Source organism: Pempheris klunzingeri, chromosome 19 (genome assembly GCF_042242105.1).
Source record: "Pempheris klunzingeri isolate RE-2024b chromosome 19, fPemKlu1.hap1, whole genome shotgun sequence".
Lineage (NCBI taxonomy): Eukaryota > Metazoa > Chordata > Actinopteri > Acropomatiformes > Pempheridae > Pempheris > Pempheris klunzingeri.
In genome coordinates, this window is record NC_092030.1 from 15523261 (window position 1) to 15550707 (window position 27447).

General features: G+C 41.3%; 1 protein-coding gene across 3 annotated transcripts in view; it reads left to right on the top strand.

The window, feature by feature from the left end:
* Positions 1-26324, top strand: part of arhgap24 (Rho GTPase activating protein 24) — a 56917-nt gene extending 30593 nt beyond the window's left edge. The window contains exons 1-8 of one of the 3 annotated variants that reach the window (XM_070850823.1): positions 1793-1979; positions 16351-16473; positions 20495-20702; positions 22888-23020; positions 23935-24008; positions 24090-24211; positions 24302-25487; positions 25618-26324. In XM_070850823.1, the coding sequence (XP_070706924.1) occupies positions 1958-1979; positions 16351-16473; positions 20495-20702; positions 22888-23020; positions 23935-24008; positions 24090-24211; positions 24302-25487; positions 25618-25882 (2133 nt within the window). In that variant the 5' untranslated portion in view covers positions 1793-1957 and the 3' untranslated portion in view covers positions 25883-26324. Of the gene's footprint in view, positions 1-1792; positions 1980-9022; positions 9081-16350; positions 16474-20494; positions 20703-22887; positions 23021-23934; positions 24009-24089; positions 24212-24301; positions 25488-25617 lie in introns of those variants that run through there. The other 2 variants (XM_070850824.1, XM_070850821.1) reach the window with 2 other exon arrangements.
* Positions 26325-27447: the final 1123 nt, after the last annotated feature.

A 27447-nucleotide genomic window follows, 5' to 3' on the forward strand; every position in this document is an offset into this window, starting at 1 on the left:
ATAAATGGTTTTATACGTTGTCACTATCTTCAACAGCAGTCTGATTATTGGTTACAGTCCTCTTTGGTTTCTCTGTAACAACACAATGCTCAGTTTATGTACTTAATACATAAACACATAATAGCTCAAACTGCACAGTGAATGATGAAGTCCATTTTTCATAAAGCTATGAGTGAGCAACCACTAAATGGGAAAAGGCAGCTGCAATAACAACACAAGAGGATGACGTGCAGGATGAGTGGACATGCAATGTTGCCTACTATAGAGAGAGATGCTTCACTTAATGATCCATCATCTGTTATCTCCAAACAACGCTGTCATGAGATGAAAACATAGTAAAGTAGCAGCTTGTGGTGCTAAATGACTTTGTATCTCTGCTGAGAAGGACAACGAATGGTACATAAGGTATTGGGAATTAAATGCAGTTGAATAAAACACGCATTTATTTGATCCATGCGTGCATTCTTCACATCTCAACCGGACACAGGATTCATGAGCTGTTGTATGTCTCAAAATTTGGACCTGCTGATAAAAAAAGGTATGTGACAGAAAGCAGGATACTGGGGAATTCAGTATGTCCAAACAATAAGCTGCATACCTTTTGTATGTGGTAGATGTTGTTTGAAATATCTGCTGCATTCTCTTCTGTGCTCTAGTAAGAGAACTCCAGGCTCGCTTCTTCCTTTCTTGTGTCCATGCGTTGTTATTCCTGTGTGTTAGTGCGCGGCAGTGAGAGGAAATGCACTGAGGCCTGCAAACAGGCCAAGTCTCAGGCCAAAGAGAGGGACAGGACAGGAAGCTCAGATGCTTACATAACAACTTATTGAGGGGATCGGTATTTGACATGTCACATAGCTCTAACCCCCGTCCACGACCCCTGCTCCCACATGTATCAGATTGGCTTGTTCTCAGTGAGGGCACATTTTGGCCTCCAGTGAAGTTTCTGTATGTTTGTCTGTTCGGGACACTTGACTTGAATGTTCAGACCAATGGTATGTAAACTGATTTCTGTCTGGATAAATATTTAGACGTCTTCCTACTACCCATTTGTTTCCTTCTGAGTTAAATCCAACAGGTATTGTCGGTCTTAAATTTAATTGCCCTCTGAGCCCAGGTTCAAAGGGGCGCTCTCTGATATTAAATGGAAGCCAATGATGTGTGGTTCGCCTTAAAGTCTGGGTGTGATTGAAAAACGATAAGGAGGCTATTAAGGCCCTTTCCTCCAAGAGGGAGAAGCCCCAGTGTCTCAGGGCTTCTTAGCCACCAGTAGCAGCAGCCTCGCTGACCCTGCATGGCTGTATTTATAGAGCGCTGTGGATGACTCATTTGGCAGAGTGCCCACTCTTCGTTCGCCAGATTTACAGGTCCCCACTTTGGGGAGGGCTGCTTGATTTACGATGCACCCGCCCTCCCCCTTCCCCTCCACCACTACCACCAGCTCCCACCCCACCCCTCTCACTTCCTTAAGAGACGAGCAGACACACCATCTTGCCTTCGGCTTGCTGTCTCACTCGGTTTCATTCGGCCGCTTTCTCCTACATTTCTTTCTTATGTTTCTCAGAGATATGCTTCCTCTGCTCTTTCAGCTCCTTTGACAGATGCAGAGGAAAGGCTTCCTGAGAGGCAGACAGACTTGGACATTAGACCATGCCAAAGTGCTGCTGATTGGTGTGTCACATTGATCTGGCTTTGACTTAAGAAAATGAAGTTGTAGCCGAAAGAGTTATATGAGGTGGAGGAAAGTGAGAGGCGAAGGAAGGAGGGGGAGTTTGGAAAGGACGGTGGTGAGAGTAGTGGAGTGTGTTTTAGCAGAAACAGAAGGAGATAAATCTATCTGTGGCACAGAACAAGAACAGATGAAGAAGTGGCACTGGGGGGCCAGCGGTCAGCAGCGACAGCGTGGCTTTTGTTCCCTCGACCTCCAGCTGAGAAGGGGGCACGTCTTCCTCTGCACCCCATGGATCTTAACTCCAACCCAGGTCTGTCTCTTTACATAACAGTAATGAATACTAACATGTTTCCGTCTGGTTTGGACAGTTTGATTACGATACCAGTGATATTATTAGACGTTGCACTGTTTTAAGTTTCAGTTACGACTGAGGGAAGGGAGGGGAGGATCTCTCAGGCAGCTTCACTTGCCTTAAACTTGAGACACAAAGCTACTTGCAGATGAGTTGAGAGTTACTGTCTGTTCTCATTGAGAAAGAGTCTTTTCCTTATGCTATCCATTCATGCCATCGAGTTGCATCGAAAACTAGAGACATCAATGGTCACTATCATTGTTGCTATTTCACACCCATCCGTGACAAAATGACATTACTCTGTACATACTTTTAACTCATACATACACAGAGACACACAGAGAGAGAGAGACACAGAGAGAGAGTTAACATTGCACAACAGGAGATGAGACCTATATATGACAAGGGTGAGCCGAGGCAAACTTGACACATAGAACACTGAAAAAGCACTGCACACTCTCCACTGAGGTTTTTCAAAGTAGGTTTTTTGTTTAAATTTGAACAAATTTGTTGACTTTTTGGGAATCTTTGCTTTTGTCAACTATTAGGGTGCAATGTCCTGTTTTCCTGGTTTCTGCACTTATTTAACGTCTGCCCATACTCACCATTATTTGGAAAATCTTGTTTTGAATGTCTTTACTTGTGTATTTAGCATTTCTTGCATTGTCCGTCAGTTTCTTTGCCACAGTCTTGTTAAATTCAACAATTACATTTAGCAGCTCTCCTTATTTGCTGATCCCTCACCAACCTGGTGACCTTGCTGAGTAATGCCTTGGCATGAAGTATAATGGCACCACCTCAGGTCTCTGGTTTTCTTGCACGATTCTTTAATGACCATGGTAAAACCATGGTTTCTAATGTCGAGCCATCTGTCATTTCAAGTTTAAATGTAGCCCTTGCCTCAATGGCGAATCTTATGTGCCATACTACCAGTGAGTTCTTTAAAAGCTGCTCTTGCTTCCTTTTTTTTAATTTTTGTACCCACTTGGAATATAACCAGTGCACACCACCCAAAAAAGCCAGCTGTATGAGTCAAACCAGGCAACATTAAAAGATGTGAAAAAGTGACCTCAGTTGCTGGTGGCTGGTGGAGCTCCTGCTCCATCTCCTCTACTCTTCCCTGTCTTCTTCCGCCTGGAAGAAACAAGCACTTGCTTGTTCTCTATCCCCTCTGGTACTGATGTAAAGCTGTTATCCAACACGTCTGGCACCTTTTCAATCCGAGTACGTTTGAAAACAAATCAACAAATCGATCCACAGTACCATTTCCAGACTTATTTAACCATTTCCGTGTCATTTTAAACAGAAAAAAATAGCGGCACACTGGACAGTGAGAGGCTTACAATGAATACTAATGTGGATACTGAATATGGCAGATCTGCTGCTGAACTCACATCAGTGTAGTTTGTGATGCTGTCAGCTCTCACTGCATCATGCTGTTGGGACATGGAGGAGCAGTTGAACCTGTCAGTGGGAGATCATAACATTCAAAAGTAAACCTACAAGAAAATGGGAGGGCTTGTTTTATTCTGTTTGCTCAGTAATGTTGTTGGTTATTCCACTGTGGGGCTCTCACAATTCTTGGTGGGGCTGTAGCCCAACCAAGTCAATCAGGTTCACCCTGCCAACCACCATATTTTACACAAAATCAAAGGTTTAGCAATTCCTATGGACATGAATAACTTGTACATTTTAAGCATCGCTGAAGAAATTTGTCCTATCCTGCACTCAGTGTAAACACCACTAAATTGGATTTAACCATTGGAACCATAGACATAACTTTAGCTTTCAAACCAGTAGTAGTAGTTTACATGCCGTCAAGGTGTGGTTGTACTAGATATGTAGCTTTAAAAAAAACTTGTTATGGAAAAAGTCATGCAAAGGAAAAAGGCATTCTCATTGCTGGGTCAAATTTCACTTTGCTTGGCTGCTTGAGGCAGATAATAGAACACACACTCCTGAATCCATGGCCCCCAGTCTGCTTGTAAATCCATCCTGGTGAGACTGTTCTCGTGCAAAAATATGAAGCAACAGATGGGAGACAGAGCAGGCGGAAGAAATGCTGTATAAGTAGGGGAGGTTATGGCAGAAATGAGAATTCAAGAACTGTTGATGGAAGTGATTTGAAAAGAGAAGAGAAGAAGGTAGGTGTTTCATATGTTTGAGGTGTTGAACTGAAATAAAACAAAATGAAAAACACATTTGGTGAAAGTATGAAACAAAACTTCATAAATGAACTAATGTGGATATTCATTTGAAATTTGATAGGCTAAACATACATTGAATGTGTCAATGTATCAGTCATAAGCCAGATCCCATCCGCAATCTGCTTCACCTTCCTATTGTATCGCTCTGAAATGTAATGGAGTAGAAGTACAAATCTGCATAAAATGGAAATACTAAAAGAGGGTACAAGTACTTTGAATTTGTATTTCAGCACAGAAGTTGAGTAAATGAACTTAGTTACAGTTCACCGCTGCCAAATGATTGATTAATTGAGCATTAACAGTACATACAGTGATCTCTCTAAAATCCTGTGAATCAATGTAATACTGCACAGTAACTGCACACAGATTTTAATAAATAACGCTACATGAATGTGTGGTATAGCTTATATATTATTTAGAACACAGATTTGAACCTAGAGAGCTGACAACATCAGCAAAAGTTCAGCAAAGCACACTCGAACACACAAAAAGCCAACCTCATCGTCAGCATTTCCGCATCCCTCCACTTAGATCACCACCAGTCTTTTTCTTTGACCCTGCTTGCTTGCATCCCCCCCCCCCCTGCACTGCAGCCCTCTCAGGCCGGCAGTGCTTTGGCCAGCTTTGTCAGAGAAAACAACGAGGATGTGGAGCGGCAACGCAGACAGGACTGCTGCGATGGCCAAAATGAAAACACGCTTATCTTGCCGAAGCTGATGGACACTGTCCATTGGCTGTCCAAATAATTGGGCAGCAAGTCAACAGGAAGTTTTATGGTGCATGCCCCTGAGTTTGGCCATCACACATAAATGTATGCACACGCATCGAAAATAACTGGTGCAGACAGACGAGGGCATCAGTTTAATACACAGTGACAGAGATGCTTCTGGAGAGACATTTGCCACTCATGTTCCCATGTTAAACCTCATCAATCACTTAACAGAAATATGAAGCGTTGGAAAGGCTCATGCAGAGTGATGACTGATGAATGTCACATTTATCTGTACTTTCTATCACAATAATGTTCACCTCACTGGCAGACCCTTCAATCTTCTAAAGCAATCTGGAAAATGAAAATGTTGATTAATGCTTCTATGACACATAACCAGAGTGAATTCATTTTATAATGAGATTACTTCAAGTGAATGAAAATCACGAGAAGCATTTTTCTTCAGACCCAGCTGTCAGGATTTTTATGTTTTCACATTTAAGCTGCATCGCTCTGGTCAACGGTCTTCACCAATGGCACATCCAAAGCTTACACCCCTAAACCCAGACTCAAGCTATTTCTATCTCATTTTCACACACTTTGCTGCTACCTCTGTTTGGTTCCCATGGGGAAAGAGAGCATAAGTTGCTCAGGCATCCGGCCAAAAGTCAGGTTTCTAACCCTGTCTGAAAAGTTCAAAGGGCTTTCCCAAGGGCTAGGCTGACTCAACCTACCAATTTTGGCTGTGGGGAGTGCAGGTGTGCATCTGCCCTGAGGCCTTCATCAGTGCTGCAAGGTGCTATTAGAAGGAATTAGAGAGCAGAGCAACAGGCACTTTGTCAAGTCCACTCCTTGTTTCATTATCTGGTGTGGATAAAGGTAGGCTCATTCCCTTCTCCAAGTGCCAGAGTGTTCGTCTACATGTATTCCTTCCAAGATAATTGCTACTGGATGTTTATTATTGCCTTTATCTTAGCAAATAAGATGAATGATGATGTGTCTCTGTGTGTGTATATGAGGCTTAGCATGGACAGCATCCTGTATCTAAATCCAAGCAAATGTGGATATTGGACAAACATCGTGGGAGATCATTTGTTTTGGGTCACAGAATGCACACCAAGTATGGATTCCTGGCATGCACACCATACAGATTTACAGTCTCACGGCCATGAGTGCATGATATACACTGGTTGAATTGGAGATCTGTCATAGTGAGATATGTTTACATAACCGTGAGGATGCCTGCATGTTTCACGCAGACAGTACAGGGATGAAAATAGAAGCAGGCATCCTGTCAAACAGAGAGTAAAATTGTGAGTGTCTGGCTGTACATGAAATGTGAATTGTCAATGTGGTGATGATAGCAGGCTAAAAGTGCATTTAAAAACTGGTGTCGGGTTGACATTACAGCCGCTTGAGGTTTTTCTCTTGGATCTGTATGTACTGCACCTTTCCAGAAGCTTCCTCTGAAGTATCAGTCCGCTTGTTTCACTGATGTAATGTTTCAGCCTCCAAGCATTGCGTGCAAGCGTTCAAGTGACAACAGCTGCCAGCCCTCACCAAACCTCAACACTCCTAACGTTTTAATGGGATATTAATCCCCCAGTCAGTAGTCACTGAAGCTGTCAGTGGCCTACATGGTTCACTCGTAAGGATTTTGCTATCTTAACAAACCTCAGAAGTGTTGTCATACATATTTGAAAGATGTTTGGAATTAGTCTAGAATTTATCTCACGTTATACTTACAAGTCACCACTGAAATAAACAGGTTGAACAGAATGCTTGTGGTTTCATACCAGTGGCTGAGAGTTTTCATGAATGTCATTTTGATTTATATTTACAATTGTCAGTTTTGACTTAAAACACTTTAAAACACAGAACACAAACACAAACAAAATAAGAGACTCATGGTGTATATTTACTCTAAATAACATAGACTTTACACTCCTTAGAGCCATTTTCCGAGGCAAAACACAGTTTAGAGTGTCCAGCCCCAAGCGCTGCCACTCCACAACTTTTGGAAAAGTAAAATTTGTTAAAAATAGAGCATCAAATATATCATATAAACTGTAAAGAAAAATGAAATGTTGCTGTGATTGTATTAAATGGACTAAAACATCCAAAAAGTATGATCTCTCAAAATGGGCCTCTGTATTAGCTTATTAGTCTTAATTATCACATCAATTTATGCTCCAACACAAGCTCTGGACTTAAAGCCTGAGCTATGTTTCCTTCTGCTAAAGTTGAAATCGATTCCCCTTACATAATAGTATATTTACAGCAGCCTTGGCAGGACATACAGACATAGCTCTTTATTTAGTTGGCATGAAATCAGAACAGAGACACTTGGCTTTTTGACAGCCCTGTGACCTCCCTGAACGGACTGACCCATTGCTTCCCTGACTGTCCTCATGACAACTCATTAAAACTGTGCTCACTTCATACCACTCTGTTGAGTGGTATGAAGTGAATGTCGGACAGTGAATGTGTAATGACTGAATCATTTCTTTTCATCCAAGGAAATGCCTTGAAATAGATTTTTGGACCCAAACATGTGAATGACTTCCTACTTTATTGGGGCTTCAATACCCAAGTAGTCCGAATATTTTGTTTGCCTTCCAACACTAAAGAATACAGAATACTCTCCATTTTTTTGGTGCCATGATTACCTTTTCCCCCGTGGGCGCCTGTAGAGGGACAGAGGAGCCCTCGTCCCCTTTGACCTCCCCATTCACTTTATTACCCATTCAGCATCAGATGGTAATGGATAGCCGCAGTAACTCTGTGGAGTCTGTGTTCTCCACCAGACAATGTCTTTGGGGACTAATGGCTAATGTTGCCCTTAGATGATGTGATTGGCAGGCAAGGACCATCGTGACACCAGGAAGAGAATTAGCCATCGATACTTTACCGGGGGTCAGGTGACATAAGACACCCATTATAGATACATGGGAAGATGAAGCTGCAGAGAGTGGAGCTTTTACACCGGCATGATAAAAGTACAAGCTGTGATGAGAGTTTAGTTTTTTTTTTTTTTTAATCATTATCATTATTATCTGAAATATTTTAATTGCCAATTAATCTCAGTATAATGTACCATGTACACAATTTAGTATATAAAGTGTCAAAAAACTGTGTAAAAAGCATTGTCACCATCTAAAGTCTAAAGTTTGTTTAGTCCGGCCAACACTCAAAAGCCAAAACCCCAAAACATTACATTTCCAACGATATAAAACAGGGAAAGTAGAAGCAAATCCTCACATTTGAGAGGCTGCAACCAGCACCAATTTGGCATTTGTGCTTATTAAATTACTGCAATTCTAGATAAACAGAAAATGAGGAATAGTAATTATGTGTCTTATTTTAAAAGGAAATGTATTTGTTTTCTTGGAAGGAAAATGCTCATCCTACTTCATAGTTGTTGTTTTGATCAACAATCACAATTTTTAGATAGCTATTTCTTTTCGTTTGGGTGTGCTATGTAGCAGTGGCTAGTTTAGCAATGTTGTAATTACTTTAACTTTGTCTGCATTCATTTCACAATAAAGTCTACGTAATCTGATGACAGTTTAAATGAATTAGTTACATTTATTGATCCACAATGTTGTATATACACTCAGTATTGTCTATTAATGCCTATTTAGGCTTATTTGATTCTACTTGCAAAAAGTCAATATTATTACATCATTATGCTCGAAACAGCTTGTGGTTGAGGATGCTAACAAAGCATGGCAGTGTGAATGGGACATCTCATGTTTACTCATGAGGTCATGCCCTGTGTCAAATCAATGGCCTTTTTAAAGCCAAGTCTTCAGAGAGATTTGCCTATTGTTTTAAGAGAAGTATGTGCATATGTGTGTGTGTGTGCTCCCCATCCCCCTCTTCAAACCTCACCTCCCTCCCCTTCTTTCCTTTCTCTTTCACACCCTCTCAGCTGTGCTCACTCACTCATTCTGAGCCTGGCCAAAAACTGGCAGAGCAGCTCCTCAGTCAGGAACTCCCGTCCTCAAGTTAACCCAGGCAGCCTGAGCTGTGTAACACCTTCAGGGAGCTTCTTTTCTGGAGGAGACATGGAGATGGTTTGTCAGGCGATTCATAATTTACCACAGTATGGATTATCTGATTTGCTATCCTCACATCAAGGTAACAATCATTTTTTGAGCCTGTTGACAGCACTGTTGGTGAGCACTATCTCTCTACTGTAAGACAAAGGATGTATTTCTCCAAATGCACACTGACGTCTCTACGACAGACCTCTTTGTTGTAGCAGCTGTACTTTGTAGAGGGATTAAATCATCTGGAGGTGATATCACTCATGAATGAAACTCCATGTAAGGGTGGCCTCAGCTGTAGTTTAAGTAGTGGTCATTTTTGTCCTCCAATTTTAATTCTCATCATCACTCCGTATCAATGAACAAACATTGTACTGCATTGTAGTTGGCTTGTTGCTCTGCAAGTGACTTCCTGTTCTGCTGGAGGTATTTATGATGTGTGGACTTCTGAGAAGACTATCATTAGACACAATATTGAATCTCAACTTGCCCCTGCTTGCATGCAAACAACAACTCTTGCAGACAAGAGAGAAGAGAAGAGATTTATTCATTTAATCTCCCACTGAATACACACACACACACACAAGGAGAATTATGGCATATTTTTGTCATTTAAAGCTAGTAACAAGGTAGTTAGAGTGTCTGCATTGTTTTGTGCAGCTGCTTCCTCCACTTGGCAAGCAGCACAATGGAAGTCTGGAAGAACTTAACATTTTCACAACAAGTCCCTCACAAAATGTATTCCACTTTTGAGCATACAGAATATTTAGGTCGTTTTTAACACTTAATCACACGTGGTTAAATGCATTAATTAAAACAAACCGACCATTATTTATTGTTAGTCTCTTGCAATGCGGTGTGCATAAGGTTTTTGTGAATTTGTCACACTGCTGGACTGCCAGACTGCTTTAAAGGTAGGGAGACACCATATTTTTAAGGGATTCTGGTGTTTATTCTGTTGTATACTTCTATTGTACATAGATCATTTCATCAACAGGGCATTGGTTTATTTTTTAAATGACCACATAGTTTTACATTTTTCAATCTTTCAATCTGGATATCATTTTCATATCTGTTTGTTTGTTTTCTAGATTGGAAAGGCAGGCGGAAACAGCTAGCTTAGCTCTGTCCAAAGGTGAAAAAATCAGCCTAACAGCATCCCCAAAGTATAATTTTTAACAGTGTGTGTGTTAAATCTGTACAAAGGCAGAGGTGTATAATCAACAACTTGTAGTTTCACAGGGGTTCCCTGTTAGTCTTTGTGCTAAGTGAACGTTATGCTAAACATCTATTGGCTGTAGTTTCCTACTTAACGGGCAGATATTAGAGCGGTATCAATCTTCCCATGAAACTTGTAGCAGTAAAGAGAACAAATCTATTTCCCAAATATTCCTTTTAGTAAAAATACAAGAGTCTAGTAAGCCGAATTTTAATTCTGTGATTCTGCCATCTGACGCAGCACTCCTTGTGTTGCTGAATGGACACACTGCGTGTTGTTTTACAGGACTTACAGAGGTACAGGACAGCGTGAAGTGTATCGGGGCTCCAGGTATTTGTGAGCAATTACAGCACAGTGGGATCCTTTGTTGTCTCCCACCTGTTTTGAGCCATTAGTTAAAGACTACTCTGCAGCTGGGTTCAGCCACTTATTAAGACCAGTGGTCAGAACTGGAATGAACAGTTGTTAGCTGTTCGCACTCAACCCAGCACAGATGGTAATTATGACACACACAGAGTGCAACTATGAATAAAGGAAAAGTTAGAGATAAGTGAATATGATGACATTTTGTAAGTGATCTGTTACACTGATACACTGTTACTCAAAAGTGTGTTATTAAAAGGTTTTATGTCATAAAATACGACACAGATGGTTCATTTACATATTTTAGTCTCACCTGTGTAGTGCTGTATACAGTTTTGATTGTTTAAACCAACTGTCTGTGGCTATTGCTGTAGTATGATGCGCTTAAAGAGTAGAATCCTGTGTGAAGTTTTGGTTGGTGCTCCTCTATGGAGAATATTATCAGTGGAATTACAATAGAAAAGAGAAAGGGTGTGGCATTTCCTGAGCTGTTTTCATGAGGAAAAAGTCTCAAGGTGAATACGGATTCTTGGTCTGTGTGCACACAAGCTATCCTCTGAAGTACCAGTCTTTCCTCTTTAAAGCTGACAATTGCTCACCGCTGAGTTTGTAAAACTTTGGAGCAGTGTACAGAAGCGTAGTAAATCAGGCGCCTTGCGACAGCTGTCACGGTTGTCTCTTCAGATACAGTTGCGCTATAAGTAATCCTCGACTGTCTCTGGCAGGGAACTCCTGCCTGGATTGGTCCCATTTGAGAAGCAATGATTGAAGGTTTTTTCTTTTTCTCAGAGAAACAGTGCCAGTCACTCCACTAGCAGTCTGGGAATTTTGTGTTTGAGAATAATACCTGCAGGCAGCTTAACCACAGCCAGCAATGAATCTGTCAAAGAGGAGCCCCCAGTCTTTTTATTTAGTGGACAGATAAGGAGAATTTACCTAAAGGCAACAAGTGGATATTTTAGCCAAATGATTTGTTATCTCTCTGCAGCCAATGCTTTATTGGCTAATATCTTGTGAAAGTTGCAGTCTAGAGATGAGAGAGTTGATATTTGTGTTTGTTGATGTGGCTTAAGTTTTTTATCTTTCTATCTGATGGTGGCTTTAACCAGGAGTCAATGATTGACCGTTATCTGTCTGAGGTAAGGAGACAATGCTGAGTTATCTGGGAATGATGTGTGGTTGTGAGTGATCTTACCATGAGTCTCCAAACTAAGAGCCCGGTGTGCACCAAAAGATTATAATTGCACTTGGCTAAAATGAGGCCCCATAGAAAATAAATAACACTTACAACAAAGCATCTTTGCCAAGTATGCAACTGGATTATTCATTCATGCCTGGAGGAGTTTACAGCACCTATGTCATTCACAAAGGGATGACTCAGCCATTACAGCTGGTGGATTCGAGCCTGTATTTCATATAAACCCCGTTGCTGTTAGTCACAAACACAAGGCAAAGATTTAGGTTGAAAGATGGACACATATTTGCCAGACAGTAGAAGAAACTGTCTGGATATGCACACAAAGACAGCAGGTATTGTTTTGTTGTGAATTGTATTATCATATTCTGAACTCAGAAACATGATGTTTTAGATAGTAAATGGAATGGATGTATAAGATTAGCACTTGCACTAATACAAATACAGGTGTCTCTCACAGGTTTTGTAATACAAGTTTTGTCCATATGTTAGATAAGTTTGACATATTTCCCTTCTTTTTAAACCATGTGGTCAATTCAGCCACTGTGGAAGAAAGTTGAGCATCAACAGGAAACGACCGGGGGAACAGGAGTATGTTGTAATAGCAATGGTATGCTGTATAATCCTGTTACACGCTTGTTTAACAGCTTCACAACTGTTATTTCCAACAGGAAATACTGTCTTTCCATGCAAGTCATGGAAACAGAGCCTCTACCTTAAGGGTTGATTGATTCAAATATGGACAAAAGCACTCATCTTAGCACCAGGGAATCACAATTACTTTGCATGACATCCAATGCACACATACTCTCATGGTGGATACACTTGCGACAGAGAAACTTTTGCATGCCAAATTGGCCACTGTGGAATCCATCTGATCTCATTTCAGTGATCAACACTTGGAGTTGAGTAATATGATTTTTTGATCAAAAGTGTACATAAATGAGCTTTCTAAACAGTGTTCTTGATGTTTTTGGTGCATCAATGCTCTTATTCTATATGGTGACTCACTGCAGAGGCAGATTTTGTCTTGTTTTTAAAGCTAAAAAAAGGCTGTTTGTATTAGATTATTGTCTGTACAGGGTTTGACAAGCATGTCTAATTTTACAAATCACAAATCACAAAGTGTGTTTTCCCCACACATAAATTTCTGCAAAAATAGCCTGCACCTGCTGTGACATGGTAACCTGAGATGTCAGTTACAGCTAAATAGGCAGAATGTTCCCTTAATTGATTTGCACTTCACATCTCTTTCTAACAAGAGCTACAGGTAGTATGTCTTTTTTATATTTGATAATTGATCTTTAGCTGTTCAATTAAACTTTTTTTTGCATACTCTTTTTGGGGTCTTTGATTGTCATACTCTTAATTGGTTCAATGTTGTGTTTGTATAATTTCATACAGATGTGCACGTTCTACAGTAAAGGAAACTGTAAGTGTGCTAAACCGTTAATTTGACTTTGTCCAATGTGTTTATTTGTAATCGTTAGCTATTCTGCACATTTGCACACTTGCAAAGTCAATTTTTAAAAGTCAGTCATCTACAGCTGATAATAGTCCGCAATAAAAGCAACAATTTATTCCCACTTTAGGAAGCTTTGGCGAACAAAAACAGTGCCCAGGTCTTTCAGGAAATGATTTAGCCTTTAAAAAACTATACATTTGTGGGCCATTCAAAGGTGTTTAGGTGTTTGATTTTAACCCTAAAAAAAGCTTTGCACGGCCCTGGTAGTCTCACATGGTCTCACTATCACACAGCGGACCCAGGAACACATCGATAGTCTCTCTCTCTCCCTCTCTCTCTCTCTCTCTCTCTCTCTCTCTGAATTAAATCCATTTGCTCTCGGTCTCTGAGGAGTTTGGTACACGAAGGACATAATAATCTAACCGTGAGTCTCGCAAACGGAGTGTTTTGGAGCGGCGGAGCTTCCACCGGCTGAGGAACCTCACACATGTGCGAATGTAAGTGAGCCGCACATTTACCGGCCGGCGCGTCGGGTTGTTTTGTTGACTTGTGACACCTCTGACGGAGCGAAAGATGAAATTCCATCCTAGACGTGATCGCTGCGAGGTGGAGGTGAGCTGGAGCTGCCTCTTTGTTTGTGTTTCGGTCATGAATGGACTAACAGCAACCGATCAGAGATGATTTCAGGAGTTTAATGCAGCTTAAACGCAAATGTGGCTTTGCGTGTCAAAAGATGGGGGCGTGATTGACAGTTGATCAATTGTGTGTACTCCATGTGAGGAGTAATTAATGGGAACTCAGGGGGCAAGTCAATAGCGGGCGGCGACTAATCACTGGATCAGGAGCAGAGTGCTGTAGCCTACTGTTAAGAGGAAAAGCTTGATGCCTGGACCAGATCACAACATGGGTCATAACTTCAGTGTGAGTGTTGGTGGGTGCTGGTCTTAATCAGGCATCCTCATGGTTACACCAGGCCGTTATGCATGAACTGTACTGGCAGCAATGATATTTGGAATCATCTCAGCAACATTCCTCTGCTTTTTGCAATAGTGTGTAAACTGGGACCTTTCAAACGGGACAAATATTGTTATCTTGAAACCGATGTTAACATGAAGTGCTGATTTTGAAGTTCATAATGGATGTGTTTGTGTTGATTAGTTTTTAAAGATGCACAGATGGATGCCATACATTCTGTCTTTACTGTATTATTTAAAGCTGCGACTCATGATTGACTGAATCTGGTTTGTCAATTCCATGAAATGCTAAAAAAAGTTCCCAAGATTACATCCTCATCACCTGCTTTGTGTTGTACAATTCAATGATACAATAATGAGAGACATAATACCAGCAACAAATCCTCACATCTGAAAAGATGAAACCAGATATATTTTTGGCATTTTTCCCTGGAAAATGTCGCTGTTTAACTGTCTGTTGATCAATTAATCGATTTCACTTCAGTGGTTGTAACATTGATTTATTTATTGAGTTGGGAAATAAAGTAAAAGCCGAGATTAAGACACAGCAACTTTTATGATTCTAAGAGTATTCCTCACTTTTCAGACATACTGGTTACATCTCCTGTAGGTTCTGCATTATCATTATTATAAGTTTTCACTGCCTGTTTGTAAAGGGAGCTTATAGTGGATAGACACTGTGAACATGTAGAGTGTCACGCAGGGCAAACACTGGCATCTGCTCCCTGCTAATGAGATCTCATCAAGACTGACAGGGAGCATCAATCTCAAACTGTCAAAGTTTGGCTCCAAATACAGCTGTCCAGGGCCCAATCCTTCATACTGCTTAGCCAGATTACAGTGTTGACATCCTTAAGCCCATACCTACAAAAGTGCAGGCTTACTGACAGTTAGCTACGGCAAAGATGTTTTAGGGAGATCCGATTACATTACATTCATTTGGCAGACGCTTTTGTCCAAAGTGACTTACAGAAGGTTCATTCAAACCACGTGGGAGCAAGAGCAAGATATCATCCAAAATTGGGAGTGTATCCCTTTTTAAACAAATAAGTAAGAGCAAGTTCAGCACTGCAGTAGACCAATAGCCCACTTTCTTAGATTTATAATGAAAGAGTGTTGATATTATTATGATTTTAGATGAGAACATACAAATTGTTGAGGAATCATTATAATTTGTTGGTGTAATTATCAAAATTATTTATTTCCTAATGAATAGTTACCTATACAAACTGCATACATATTGAGATATACAAAAGAAGTACTCTGAGAACTCATCTGAAAAAGAAAGATACTGTGAGCATTGCAGGTTTCATTTTCGTAGCAGACTTATGGTTTTCACTGAAAATTCTCTTGCACGTCCATTGGTAACCCTAGTATCTCATAGAAAAATATCAATTTTTGCTTAATTTCAGGTCATTAGGACTTTGTATTTGTAAATCTGATCCCTTAGCCTGTCATGTTGTGTTGTAGCAGTCTATAAATACTTTTTGTATGCAACACTCTCATCCGATCTCATCCTGTGACACAATCAATGGGGCAGAATCCCTGGCGGTCAAAGTCATGAATAATTCAACCTTTGTTTGGCATTGCCATTTGTCTCTTAATAAAGCACCTCTTCTTATAATAGACCAGGTGCATACCTACCATGAAATTATATGATTTGTTTTAAAGTGGAGCGATGCAAATGACTCCGTTGTCATAGTAATCATTTCAACCGGATTTGCTATGTGAAACAGGTTCAGACCCTCCACTCCAATCTGTCCGGTATCACATGACAGCAGAGTGCCTGTGGCCATAATCCAGAGGCCGAATCAGGTTAACCGAGCCTGCCTCTAATGGAACACACACTTCTGCCCGGACATATAAGCATCTCTTTTTTTTTTTATTTATTACTGTGTGTGTCCAAAGTTACTAAATTTACAGAGAAAATAAAAAAAAATCAATATTTGATTAAATTGAGCTTCACTATGCGGAATATTACATGGTCAGGTGTTCAGATACTAGAAGGATGTTTTCACATTCATATGCTGAAGGGGGAAAGCTTCTCTGGAGACTTGAGAGACTTTGGGTACCATCGGGATGTTGGTCTATGATGTTGGTCTACCAGGATGTTAATCTATGTTTCTGTCTCTTTCATTTGAACAGGGGGAGACAGAGAGCGGATGACAGCCAACCATGAGACCTACCTTCTTATGGCCAGCACCCAGAATGACATGGAGGATTGGGTGAAGACGATCCGCAGGGTCATCTGGGCACCTTTTGGTGGAGGTCAGTTGAGTTGTTAACTTGTTGATGTAAATGAAATTTGTGTAGTTAACTTGTCGTTGATGTGAATGGATTTTAAAGTTGACAGTAGCAGTGCGGAGGATCTGTGAGCGAACTGTGTGCTCGGATCCTGGGCAGAACGGCAAAACGCATCACTTATGTGTAGAAACAGTGGTTGACTAAACATTGACAGCACAAAAAACGTTCCTTTCCTTTTGCACAGTGATAATGGTGTAACCCAAATGTGTTTGGCGGTGCGTAATAAGACTTAACAGTAATTTCCAGGCACAATACTGCATTAATTGCCAAGATGCCAACTAAATATGCATCTATCACTTGTTGTTATTGTATTACTATTATCATTCTGTAATACTGTGATAACGTATTACAGACTTTTTTTGGAACCCAGGGCTATTAGGAACAGTTGCTTTTTTGCCAAATAATTGTTATTCATATCTGAAGTGCATGATGTAAATGTTCGCATGAAGTTGTCTCTGACTTTGGTGAGATCAGTGTCCTGATTACTGAGTCTCCTGCTGCGCCGCTATGGCTTGTTATTGACTTTACTGGCAGACATTGGCCTACATTGTGCATGAGCAGAGCACAAGTGCGGCGTTTGTAACGGGACAGGCAGTTCAGGCAGCTCTCGGTGACACAGTGAATAGATGAGGCTGAGCTGGCCCCTCTGTTTTCAGTGCAGGGAGTTTGATGTCTATTGCAGTTGACTGCTCTTCAAAAGGACGAGCCATTTGTCAAAGATGCCACAAGAAAGGTGGCTCCAAGTTGGAGCAGAGCCGGGCTTTCTCACACACACACACACACACATATATATACAGAGCACACATACGCACATATTCCAGGCTTTAACATTTTGCAGAAGCAGCATAGACGAACTGAGCCCTGATTGGCTGGTCAGTGTCCCTGAAGTGTGATTGAAAATTCTGTTCAGAGAATGACAGACAGAGAGGGAGCTCCCGAAAAGGAAGCCCTGTGTCTGACCCACAGAAGATCTTGGAGCCCCTGATGGTTTGCTGTCATGTTGTGCTGAACACTTGCTATGATGTTGAATTAATTAGTGGGCAGCTTGAACAAACACTTGGACAAGAGAGGGCTCGACGTCAGACTTTTGAGAAATGTGCAGCTGTGGCCTCTCCATCTGGATCTTCGGGGATTTATTTCATGGTAATTACCATCTGTTTATTTGTCATTTGGGAAAGAGTTTGCATTTTTAATTTCAACGGTTGTAACTGTTGTTGCTGTTGGATTAGTGCTATTTAGTAATATGTATGTATTACTGTATATATTTAGGTTTTCCATGTTTGCCATGTAGTCTATAGCTTATAGTCTGTAGTTTAAGACTTTTAACATTTACAATGATATTTTCTGAGTATGAAGATAAGTCTGAGAGGCTCCATATACAGTAGCCATTTATAAACATGTTTTGATAAAATTATGCAAATTTTTAAACACCCTCAGCCTTTAAGCCTTACTTTGGCTTCACATGAATATAACATGTTCTGGTAAAGTCATCAGAGTTATTTTCCTTGAATAACATCCGTCTGCACTATTGGATTCTCAAGTCATATTTTGTGTTACATTTCATGTGCAATGACTTCACATGTTGGTTTAACTATTGATTGTAACACAAAATACAATCCAGTATCTGTTCTACTACATGTGAAATAGCAGTGATACAATATGCTGTGAGCCTTTTGAGAGGGCGGGGGTTTAGGCCAGCTTGAGTTTGCACGATTTAATGTTTGACTATTGTATAAAGAAACTCATTGATAATATTATTTGTGCTTGAGACATGCAGTATCAGATTTGTTTGGCTGAGTATATCATTTGTACACTGGCAAGCTGTTCTCTGTATGCCTATATGAATGCATAGGATTAGCATTTAGCTCACATTATAGGAACATTCCTCCACCACGGAAGAAGAATAAAAGATAAGGAAAAGGGGAGATAGGAAGCCCGGAGAGGGAAACATCTTCATGTGTTGTGTCTAGACTTCTATCACTGTGTGCCACTGTGTAACCAACAGTCTGGATATTTTTGGGAAGCGAGGACATGGCCAGTTCTCACAGTTTCAAAGGACAAAAAGTTTCAAGGACTTTGACTTTGTTTTAAGATAAGGTTAGAATTAGGTTGAGGTTAGTTTAGGGTAAAGGTTTGGGAAATGCAGTTTGTCAATTAGGGTCCCCACAAAGACACAAGGACAAGTGTGTGTGTGTGCGTGCGTGTGTGTGTGTGTGTGTGTGTGTGTGTGTGTGTGTGTGTGTGCAGCAGTCATTCCGTGTAGCTGACAGAACTTCTGAGTGTTGAAGCAACCTGCTGAGTGCTCGCAGAGCAGAGGTGTCACCTTATGTGCTTGTGCTTTTACCCAGTCCAGTGGGAACAGCAAACATACATATAAACACTTGCTCACACTCCTCATAAGCCGTTCCACGCACACAGTTACATGTGACCCCCGGGAAAAAATATTCCTACACTCATGACCAGAAAGTCTGGAGGGATGACCTCAATTTCATCCAGTCACTTTTTCTCATTTGTTCTCTGATGCTGTTTACAACACATGTGGATATTCATCATTTTTAACTCCGGCGGAGCTTGACTTGATCTATATTTCACTCTGATCTGTCTACAATTTGGAAAATGGATGCACAGCTACAAATATTACTCAGGAATTTGTGACTGTTTACTGTTTTGTCTTTTGTCTGCTGTGAAGATTGAAGTGGGAAAGTCCCTTAAAGCGACAAACCCAGAGGAGAGAGAAAAGAACACAAGACTCCACTGTGAACTTCTGAGCAGCCTTCGCTCCAATGGAAGATGATTAAAAAACATTTTCTGAGAGATGAAAATGAAGACAGTTTGACTGACTTGCTATGAAACTGACACATCACTTTCATTTGTTTTCTTTTTGTCTTGCTTTCTGTCACAGCTGCAAAACTTGAGGCTGCTTTTTTCAAAATGCTAGAGAGCAGGCACTTCAAATTCTGCACCTCTAGTATGTTGTCCTATCACAAATTTATTAATAAGCGATTCTTCCGGAAGCTAACAAGTTGTGTCATTTTCAAGAGAGGTGAGTATAATAATGTGCCATGATATTATTAGTGAAAAAGCAACCATATATCATTATATATGTGTATATATGTATATATGGTGATATAAGCCTCTAATGTACTGCTCATGTACAATAATACGGATTTTAAACTGCATTTTCAGGGTGTGTTCAGATGTTCAGTGTTCCGATTAAAACCAGCTACTTTTAAGCAACTATTTGCTGTGTCAAACGCTATCGAAAGCACAAGTATCCTGGTAAGCTCTGTCAATTTCAGTCACCGTACGGTACCTTGTCGTACCGCATGTGTGCACGTGTGTCAGTAGGCTCTGTCTGTATCTGGAGACCGGAAAAGTATGCAGATCCAAATCTCTGAGGAAGGCTGCCTTAATCCCCTCTTGTGTTGCATCCACATGAGACGGCTGCAAATGGAAATCGGTCTTTTTTTTTTTTCTATGGCGACTGCCTCAGACAAAAGGCGAGAGGTGCTCAGCAGGAAGTTAGAGATTTGATCATCAGACTAAGGATTTGTGGGTGTACATATTTTTGGCTGGGACTGCCTAGCCAGCGTTATCACAGATTTTTTTCCCAATCGATTTAACTGCTCACTTTGATGTGCCTTAAGCTGCGGATGCTGGACTAATTTTTTTTTTTTTTGTAATGCTTTGAAAAATGTGCCTTTCGGTTTGGTAGAGAAAGTTCAATAGTGTAAGAATATTAATATTTCAAAGGATAAATTAAACTTTGTCAATTTTAGAATCATACCATAAGTAATTCAGCTGTTAAGAAAGAACCAAATTATATGTATCTGTGATAAAAGCATTAAACCTCTTAGATATTGTTCTCAGCTTCTTCGATATGTGGAGCTCAAATATTCAAAAATGGTCTAAAACATCCAATGCTGATTTCTTGTAGTATTGCCAATTATCACATACAATCATTACGTTTTTTGTTGTGTTTCAGGGATTTTTGGTCAGAAGTTGGAAGAAACTGTGCGGTATGAACGCCGGTTTGGGAACAAGCTCGCCCCTATGCTGGTAGAGCAGTGTGTGGATTTCATTCGGCAGTGGGGCCTTCGGGAGGAGGGCCTATTCAGGCTACCCGGACAGGCCAACCTGGTCAAAGAGCTGCAGGATGCCTTCGACTGTGGAGAGAAACCCTCTTTTGATTGGTAAGGAAACACATGAGTGCACTGCGTGCTTGGATTTCCTCCGTGCATTTGGACATGAAGGTGATCCGTTCAGACTGTTGATTGGTCAAGTTCTGCTCCTCTGGAGCCACACCGGTGCTCCTGTTCGCCTGGAACAAATCCCAGGGTTTCCTTTTGAACACAGCACCTGTGCTGTGGTTACCTGGCAGATAGTGATAGATGTTTTGCCTTTACCACCCTGAGGGGAATATGTGGTAAATTGGAGATAAAGGATTTTATGTAAGTAAAGGAAATCATCTGCAAATGTATTATGCTCCTTCTCATTCCTATTTTACCTCTTTTGTGCAGCGTTGCATTGTAAAACACTGCGGTACAAAACGGTGAGCTAATATCTTTGACACTTTGATGTCATAGCAGGAAGAGTATGAATCCGTTTAATAATGAATTCATTCCATTTAATGGTGTTGCTTGCTGACTAAGACACATGGAACTGATCTGTCATTAATGTTATCAGCTCCACCTGAGCATTTCTTGCCATTACAGGTCAAATTTTTTGTAGAGAAAATGGCCCATTTGTTAGGTTAGAAAGAGAATGACATTGTTTTGTAGGTTGTAGATACCTGACACTAAATTACTAGTCAATCAAATCTTAAATGTAGCTAAAACTAAAGTCTGTCTTCTCAATAAGTCTTAGTTTTAATAAATGCATCAGCATAAGAACAAATAATTACTAAATGCCAGCACTGATCACATCATACAGACCCACACAGGTATTTTCACTTGTTTGATTTGACCAAATGTGACGTGGGTTTGGGGCGACCGTGCTTGATTGACATCCTTCTTGCTCTCTTGATCCTCTCACCACACAGTAAAAAATTATATTTATCCAGAAAAGGAGGAAGGCAAGAAATTCAAATCCATATTCAAACACACCGTTTCCACAATACTGTGTCTACAGACCAGTACAAACTCTCCATTATCTTAAAAATCAGCTGGCAGCTAAATTACCCTGCCCTCATATTATGTGGTGTGTAGGTGGCTGTACCGAGAGATTGAGCGCTGTTTTTTTATTTTTTTATTTTTTAAGTGACAACCTTCATCCATAACTCATTAGATGACTCATGAAATGCATGAGTGATGGAACATGCCACCTCCACATCTTCTCCTCCGCTCCTCCTCCCTCTTTCGCTCAATCCGCCACACCCGCCACCTACTCCGATGACCATAAATTAAACCTGGGTAGGACCGTCTATACATCATCGCCTTGTCACTTCGTAGAGAAGCGCCACCTTTATGTCAGCTGCACAATGACACATCTCTGACCTCCTACTTCTGCTGTAACAGAACGTATGTTGTGTCAGTGGCAACGACTACTGTCACCACCTGTGTCTTATTTTTTGTTCTTAGCCAGGCTGATTCCCTCATTAGCCCTTTGTAACCTCCTACCTGCCTCACCAGCTGCCCCTCGTTGGCTCATTAGAGCCAACAGTGGAAATCCTATTGCTTTTTGGCAGATCATCTTAGCTGCCCCGGTGTGGTTGTTGTTCCCTCTCTTGCTTTTATTGTTACCTATCTGCCTTTCCATCGCCTACATCCTGTTTGCATGCTTTAGTGAGCTCAAATAACTCATCTGAAACCCCTGAGTGTTGGGTATTCTGATGTGGCATTAAAGCAGAAGTTCGACATTTTTGGAAAAGCTCTTATTTGCTTTCTGGCAGAGTGTAAGATGAGAAGCTCAATGCCACTCTCAAATCTATTTGTTAAATATGTCACAAGATGCCAATATGCCAATTAGCTTAGCACAAAGACCAGAAACAGCTTTGAGCAGTAACTTGTGCAAAATATTAAGTGTTAATTAGATAGCGTTGTGTTTTCCACTGTTTCCAGTCTATGTGCTAAGCTAAGCTAACTGGCTGCTGTCTTATGCTAATATTTAACAGACAGACAAGAGTGGTAATAATCTTCTTCCTTATTACCAATGTCAAAATGTGAATAAATGTATTTCCCAAAATGTCAGATCGCTCATTGAAATTCTACATTTGATATGTGATGTTTTGTTAAGTGACGCTTTCTGTGTTTTCATCACTTATTGTATTTTTCCTTCTGATTCCATCTTGTGAAAGAGAATTCATTGTGATCTATGTTTGTCTACATGCCACGTATCCAAAAGAAATGACTATCTCAACTCTCTTGTCTTTCTCTACAGTAACACAGATGTGCATACAGTGGCCTCTCTCCTGAAGCTGTACCTCAGAGAGCTGCCGGAGCCCGTCATCCCCTTCCACAAGTATGATGACTTCCTGGCCTGTGCCAAGCTCCTCAGCAAAGATGATGAAATGGTAAGAAAGAGTACTTGAAGAGTTTCTCTTAACCTATATCGACCTTTCACACACTTCCTCAGTTCAGTTTATACATCAGCACAAATCAGAACTGAAATGCTCTCACATAAACCATCCAAGGTCCCGTTCTGTGGTATTAAAGCTGGTCTCTTGCTGCCTGGACATCCATGCTCTGCTCTGCTCTGCTGTTTCTCACACAGTGACTTTGCTGTGTCTTGTCTTCTAACATCTAAATTGCATTTCTCTCACACCATAAGGTGCACTTCACAGTAGAGGAAGAATCTTCTGCTTCCTCACAGTGTCCAAAACCAAAAAGAAAATCCAAAACATTGTCTTTGCCAGATTACCAGGCTGTGAGATCTCTTCAGTTTCATTAGTGACTGAAGATGCATAAACACAGAAAAGTATATAAATCATATTCTTGTAAGAAAAAACAAAAAACCATAGTGATGGGAATAATACAGTACTCATTTTTTTAGATGACAGGTAATAAACCTGTCACCCAGGGGGAGGGCTAGAGCCAGTTCCAGCTGACACTGGACAAGAGGAGGGGTACACCCTGGACAGGTCGCCAGTCAATAACAGGGCCGACACATAGAGACAGACAACCATTCACGCTCACACCCACACCCACAGGCTATTTAGAGTCACCAGTTAACCTGCATGTCTTTCGAATCTGCTGGCCAGCAGGTTGGCAGTTTGAATCTTGTACCTTTCTGTGTGATCGTTACTTCATAATGTTCATCTTGGAGTTGCTCATTTCTCCAGCTCTGTAGCACATGTTGTGCATAAAGCTTTTTTTCTCCCTCGTTCACTTTAATTCTTATATTTAATGTGCTTTAAATTGCCAGTGATTGGTCCTAAGTTGTCATGTAAATTGGTGAGTTCTTGATATGAGTGTCCATCATCTGCAGGGATTGAAGGAGTTAAGAAGGCTTGTGGAAAGTCTACCTCCAGTGAACTACAACCTTCTCAAGTACATCTGCAGGTATTAACTGTTAAAATCAATGATATTTCAAATTGTGAGTATTAATGAACAGTGAAAAGTGGATATTTTCCTGTTTGCTAGATTTCTAGATGAAGTCCAGTCATATTCAGGAGTGAATAAAATGAGCGTCCAAAACTTGGCCACAGTCTTTGGGCCAAATATCTTGAGGCCGAAGGTTGAGGATCCAGTAGCTATTATGGAAGGTCAGTGTTCATATTAGTCATGTTTGCACGTTTGGTTCTCTCTATTTTGTTTTAATGTTAAGATAATGATGTGTGGTCTCATGTTGTTAGGTACCGTTCTGGTCCAGCAGCTCATGGCCGTTTTGATTGGCCGCCACAATATGCTATTCCCTTACGATGAAGACAGCCCCACGGCCCTCGAGCTTGTCAACAACAACAGCATCGAACTGCAACGGCGACAAGGCTCCACAACTACCTCCGCCATTATTACAGTGTCTCAGAACGCAGAGAACAACAACACGCAAGTGGTGCGGCAGTGTGTTTGGGAAGCACCTGAGTCTCCTTCGCACCGCCAGCATGTAGACAACAGTGGCTCCCCACGATCAGCAAGCCCTCGTAATGGTGTCATAGGACGCTTTGACATCACCCGCAGTCCACCACTGACTGTCAAAAAGAACCCAGCTTTCAGTAAAGGCAGTGGGATTGTTACTAACGGCTCCTTCAGCTCCTCGCCCTCTTCAGACCCCAGTCAAGAAAAAAGCCAGACTTTGACTGGAGGTGGGAGTTTACCGATGCGACGCAGTGGGGCGCTCAAAGGCTCCGGGACAAAAATGGGCACCAGTGGTGTGACGAGTGGAAGCAGCAGCGGAGGGAACGGAACTGGAGTTATGCGCTTGGGCATTTCCGGCGCTGACGTGGTCACAGGGAGTCTGAACAGCCGCAACGGTCTTTGGGTGCCCAATGGCAGCGTCATGTTACGTGAGAACAGCAAAACGCGTGACTGCTCCAACGGGGAGCACACATCCAATCAGAATCGTCTGTCCACGTATGACAATGTCCAGTTAAACCATCAGAACATGCAGCAGCAGAACCAGATCACCAGCACGTGTCTGAACAGCAGCTGTGAGGACAAGCAGAGCGTAGACAGCGCCACGTGGTCCACCTCCTCATGTGAAATCTCCCTTCCTGACAACTCCACTTCCTGTCGCTCCTCCACCACTACCTGCCCTGAGCAGGACTTCTACGGAGTTCACTATGAAGACTTGGATGGGCCAGCACAGGATAATGAGCCTCCCTCGTCTGCTGGAGGAGGAGAGGGGGAGGGCAGAAACAGCAACAGAGAAGGGAGCGGAGATGGAGCAGGGAGGAGCAGTCGGGGCACCAGCAGTAGTGATAATAGTGATGGTTTCACTGTTGGTAATGGACCCGGCAGTCACAGTGCTCTGCACAGTTTAGTGGCCAGTCTTAAACAGGAGATGCACAAGCAGAAGACCGAGTATGAAGCCAGAATAAAGAGGTAGGGTCCCATCAAATGTAATAAATTAAGCTTGTTAAAAATGAAAGATTGTTTTCCACTTGTTTTGTCATAACTGCCTGTTCAGTGAACGCTGTCCCTTCCTCTAACGCCGTGTCGACCTCCTTTGCAGCTTGGAGCAGCGTAACCTGGAGCTGGAGACGGAAATGGTGAGCCTCCATGAGGAGCTGGACCAGGAGAGGAAGAAGTACACAATGGCGGAGATCAAGCTGCGCAACGCTGAACGCGCCAAGGACGATGCAGAGCGTCGGAATCAGATGCTGCAGAAGGAGATGGAGCAGTTTTTCTCCACGTTTAGTGACCTCACGGCGACTGGCAACACCACAGCCACCGACCCCCGTCGACCAGATCGTAACAACACCATCTGGATACAGTGAAGGAAGGCGGGGAACGCAGGCTGAAATGTAGTGAAGACTGGAAATGGTTTATTATATGATGTGAACATTACGAGTGTTCCAAACAGGATTTGGCCGCTGGTGTTAGAAGGCACATTTGGAAGTTACATTGTAAAGGCTAATGGCATGTTTTAATTTAAGAAATAGGAGGTGTAGGGCTACTGCAAGCTACCTGTATAAATGTAGACATCACCTGGAGTGATGCCAGACTGACATTATCTGTAAATACAGCATTATTTAAACAGCTCACAGACACTCTCCAACCTACTCAGAAGCCGTGGTGCTAACCACTCATCTGACAGGGAAATGGAGTAAAGGCACAGCGCATCATAGTCTATGATGATACACAGTACTATTATTTTACTTTAGCTCCTAGAGCCACGTATGAGGGAAAGTAAAAGGTTGTATTCGGCAAAAAAAGTAAGAGTAAAAATACCAACCGTGGATATGAAAACACACAGACCATGCCAAAACTCCTCCCTATCTTAATTCACTTTTAAAATCTAACCAAACCGTAATCGTATTCGTTCCATGTAATTCTGTATCTGCTCGTGTACATAGAGAGAAACAATGCAGAAAACTACGGTGTCATATGTATGTAAAAAGAAATTAAGTAATACTTAAATGTTTATCTGATATTTAAGCAAGAGTTATCAATGTGTGTGATATTTTATATTAAAGGTTTGTCCTTGCACTTACATGTTTGTCTAGTCTCAGCAAGGTGGTACTGAATGTTCTGTCAGTCAATGTGTGTACCATTTAAATTGGACAATATACTGTATATGTGCCTGTGCTTCTGTGCTGTTTCATTTACCCAATGACCAAAAAAAAGAGCCTGTACTGTAAATATTTTATAATTGTAGACACTACTTGCTAGTCTGCACTGTGGTTTGACGCATATTCAGATGGATATGGCACGTATTAAGTTGATGCTGATTGAAGAATGTAGCTTGTAAAAATACATTTCAAGACTTGCACGATGGGCCATTGGCATAAAGCCCAGATAAAATAAAAACTGTCTGTCACAAATTCAGAATTTCACGCGACAAATTGGAATCTCCCAAGTAACATATGTGCAGCTGTTGCTCTACGAATACTCTCTGCAAGTGGAGCTCCAGTCTGCACCTGAGCATATGAGATGCCAGTTATAAATACTCTCCTGTAGTCTTCTGACAATTCATCTACCTGACACAATTGGTTTTCATCCTAACCTAGCACAGAATAGCCAGCTACAGAAACAAAGTAGTAACACCGAATTGCTTTTGTGGGTCACAACTGTGAAAAAGTTACAGCATCAAGTGTGCCAACACCAAGGATATTGATAGCCTGGTTGCTAGATTCAGTTGTAAGTGGTGTGTACATGATGGTGCATGAGTCCGTGAGGGAATAAGTGAATAAGTGAATGTCTGTAAAGTGACTGCATATTGATGAAGTCTTTGTGAGTGTATTTATGTAGCTTTAAACCAAACGTCTACACATGATGTGGATTTGCTAATGGGTACAAAACAGGACACATCTGAGTACAGACCTGAGCCAGACTTCTGTAA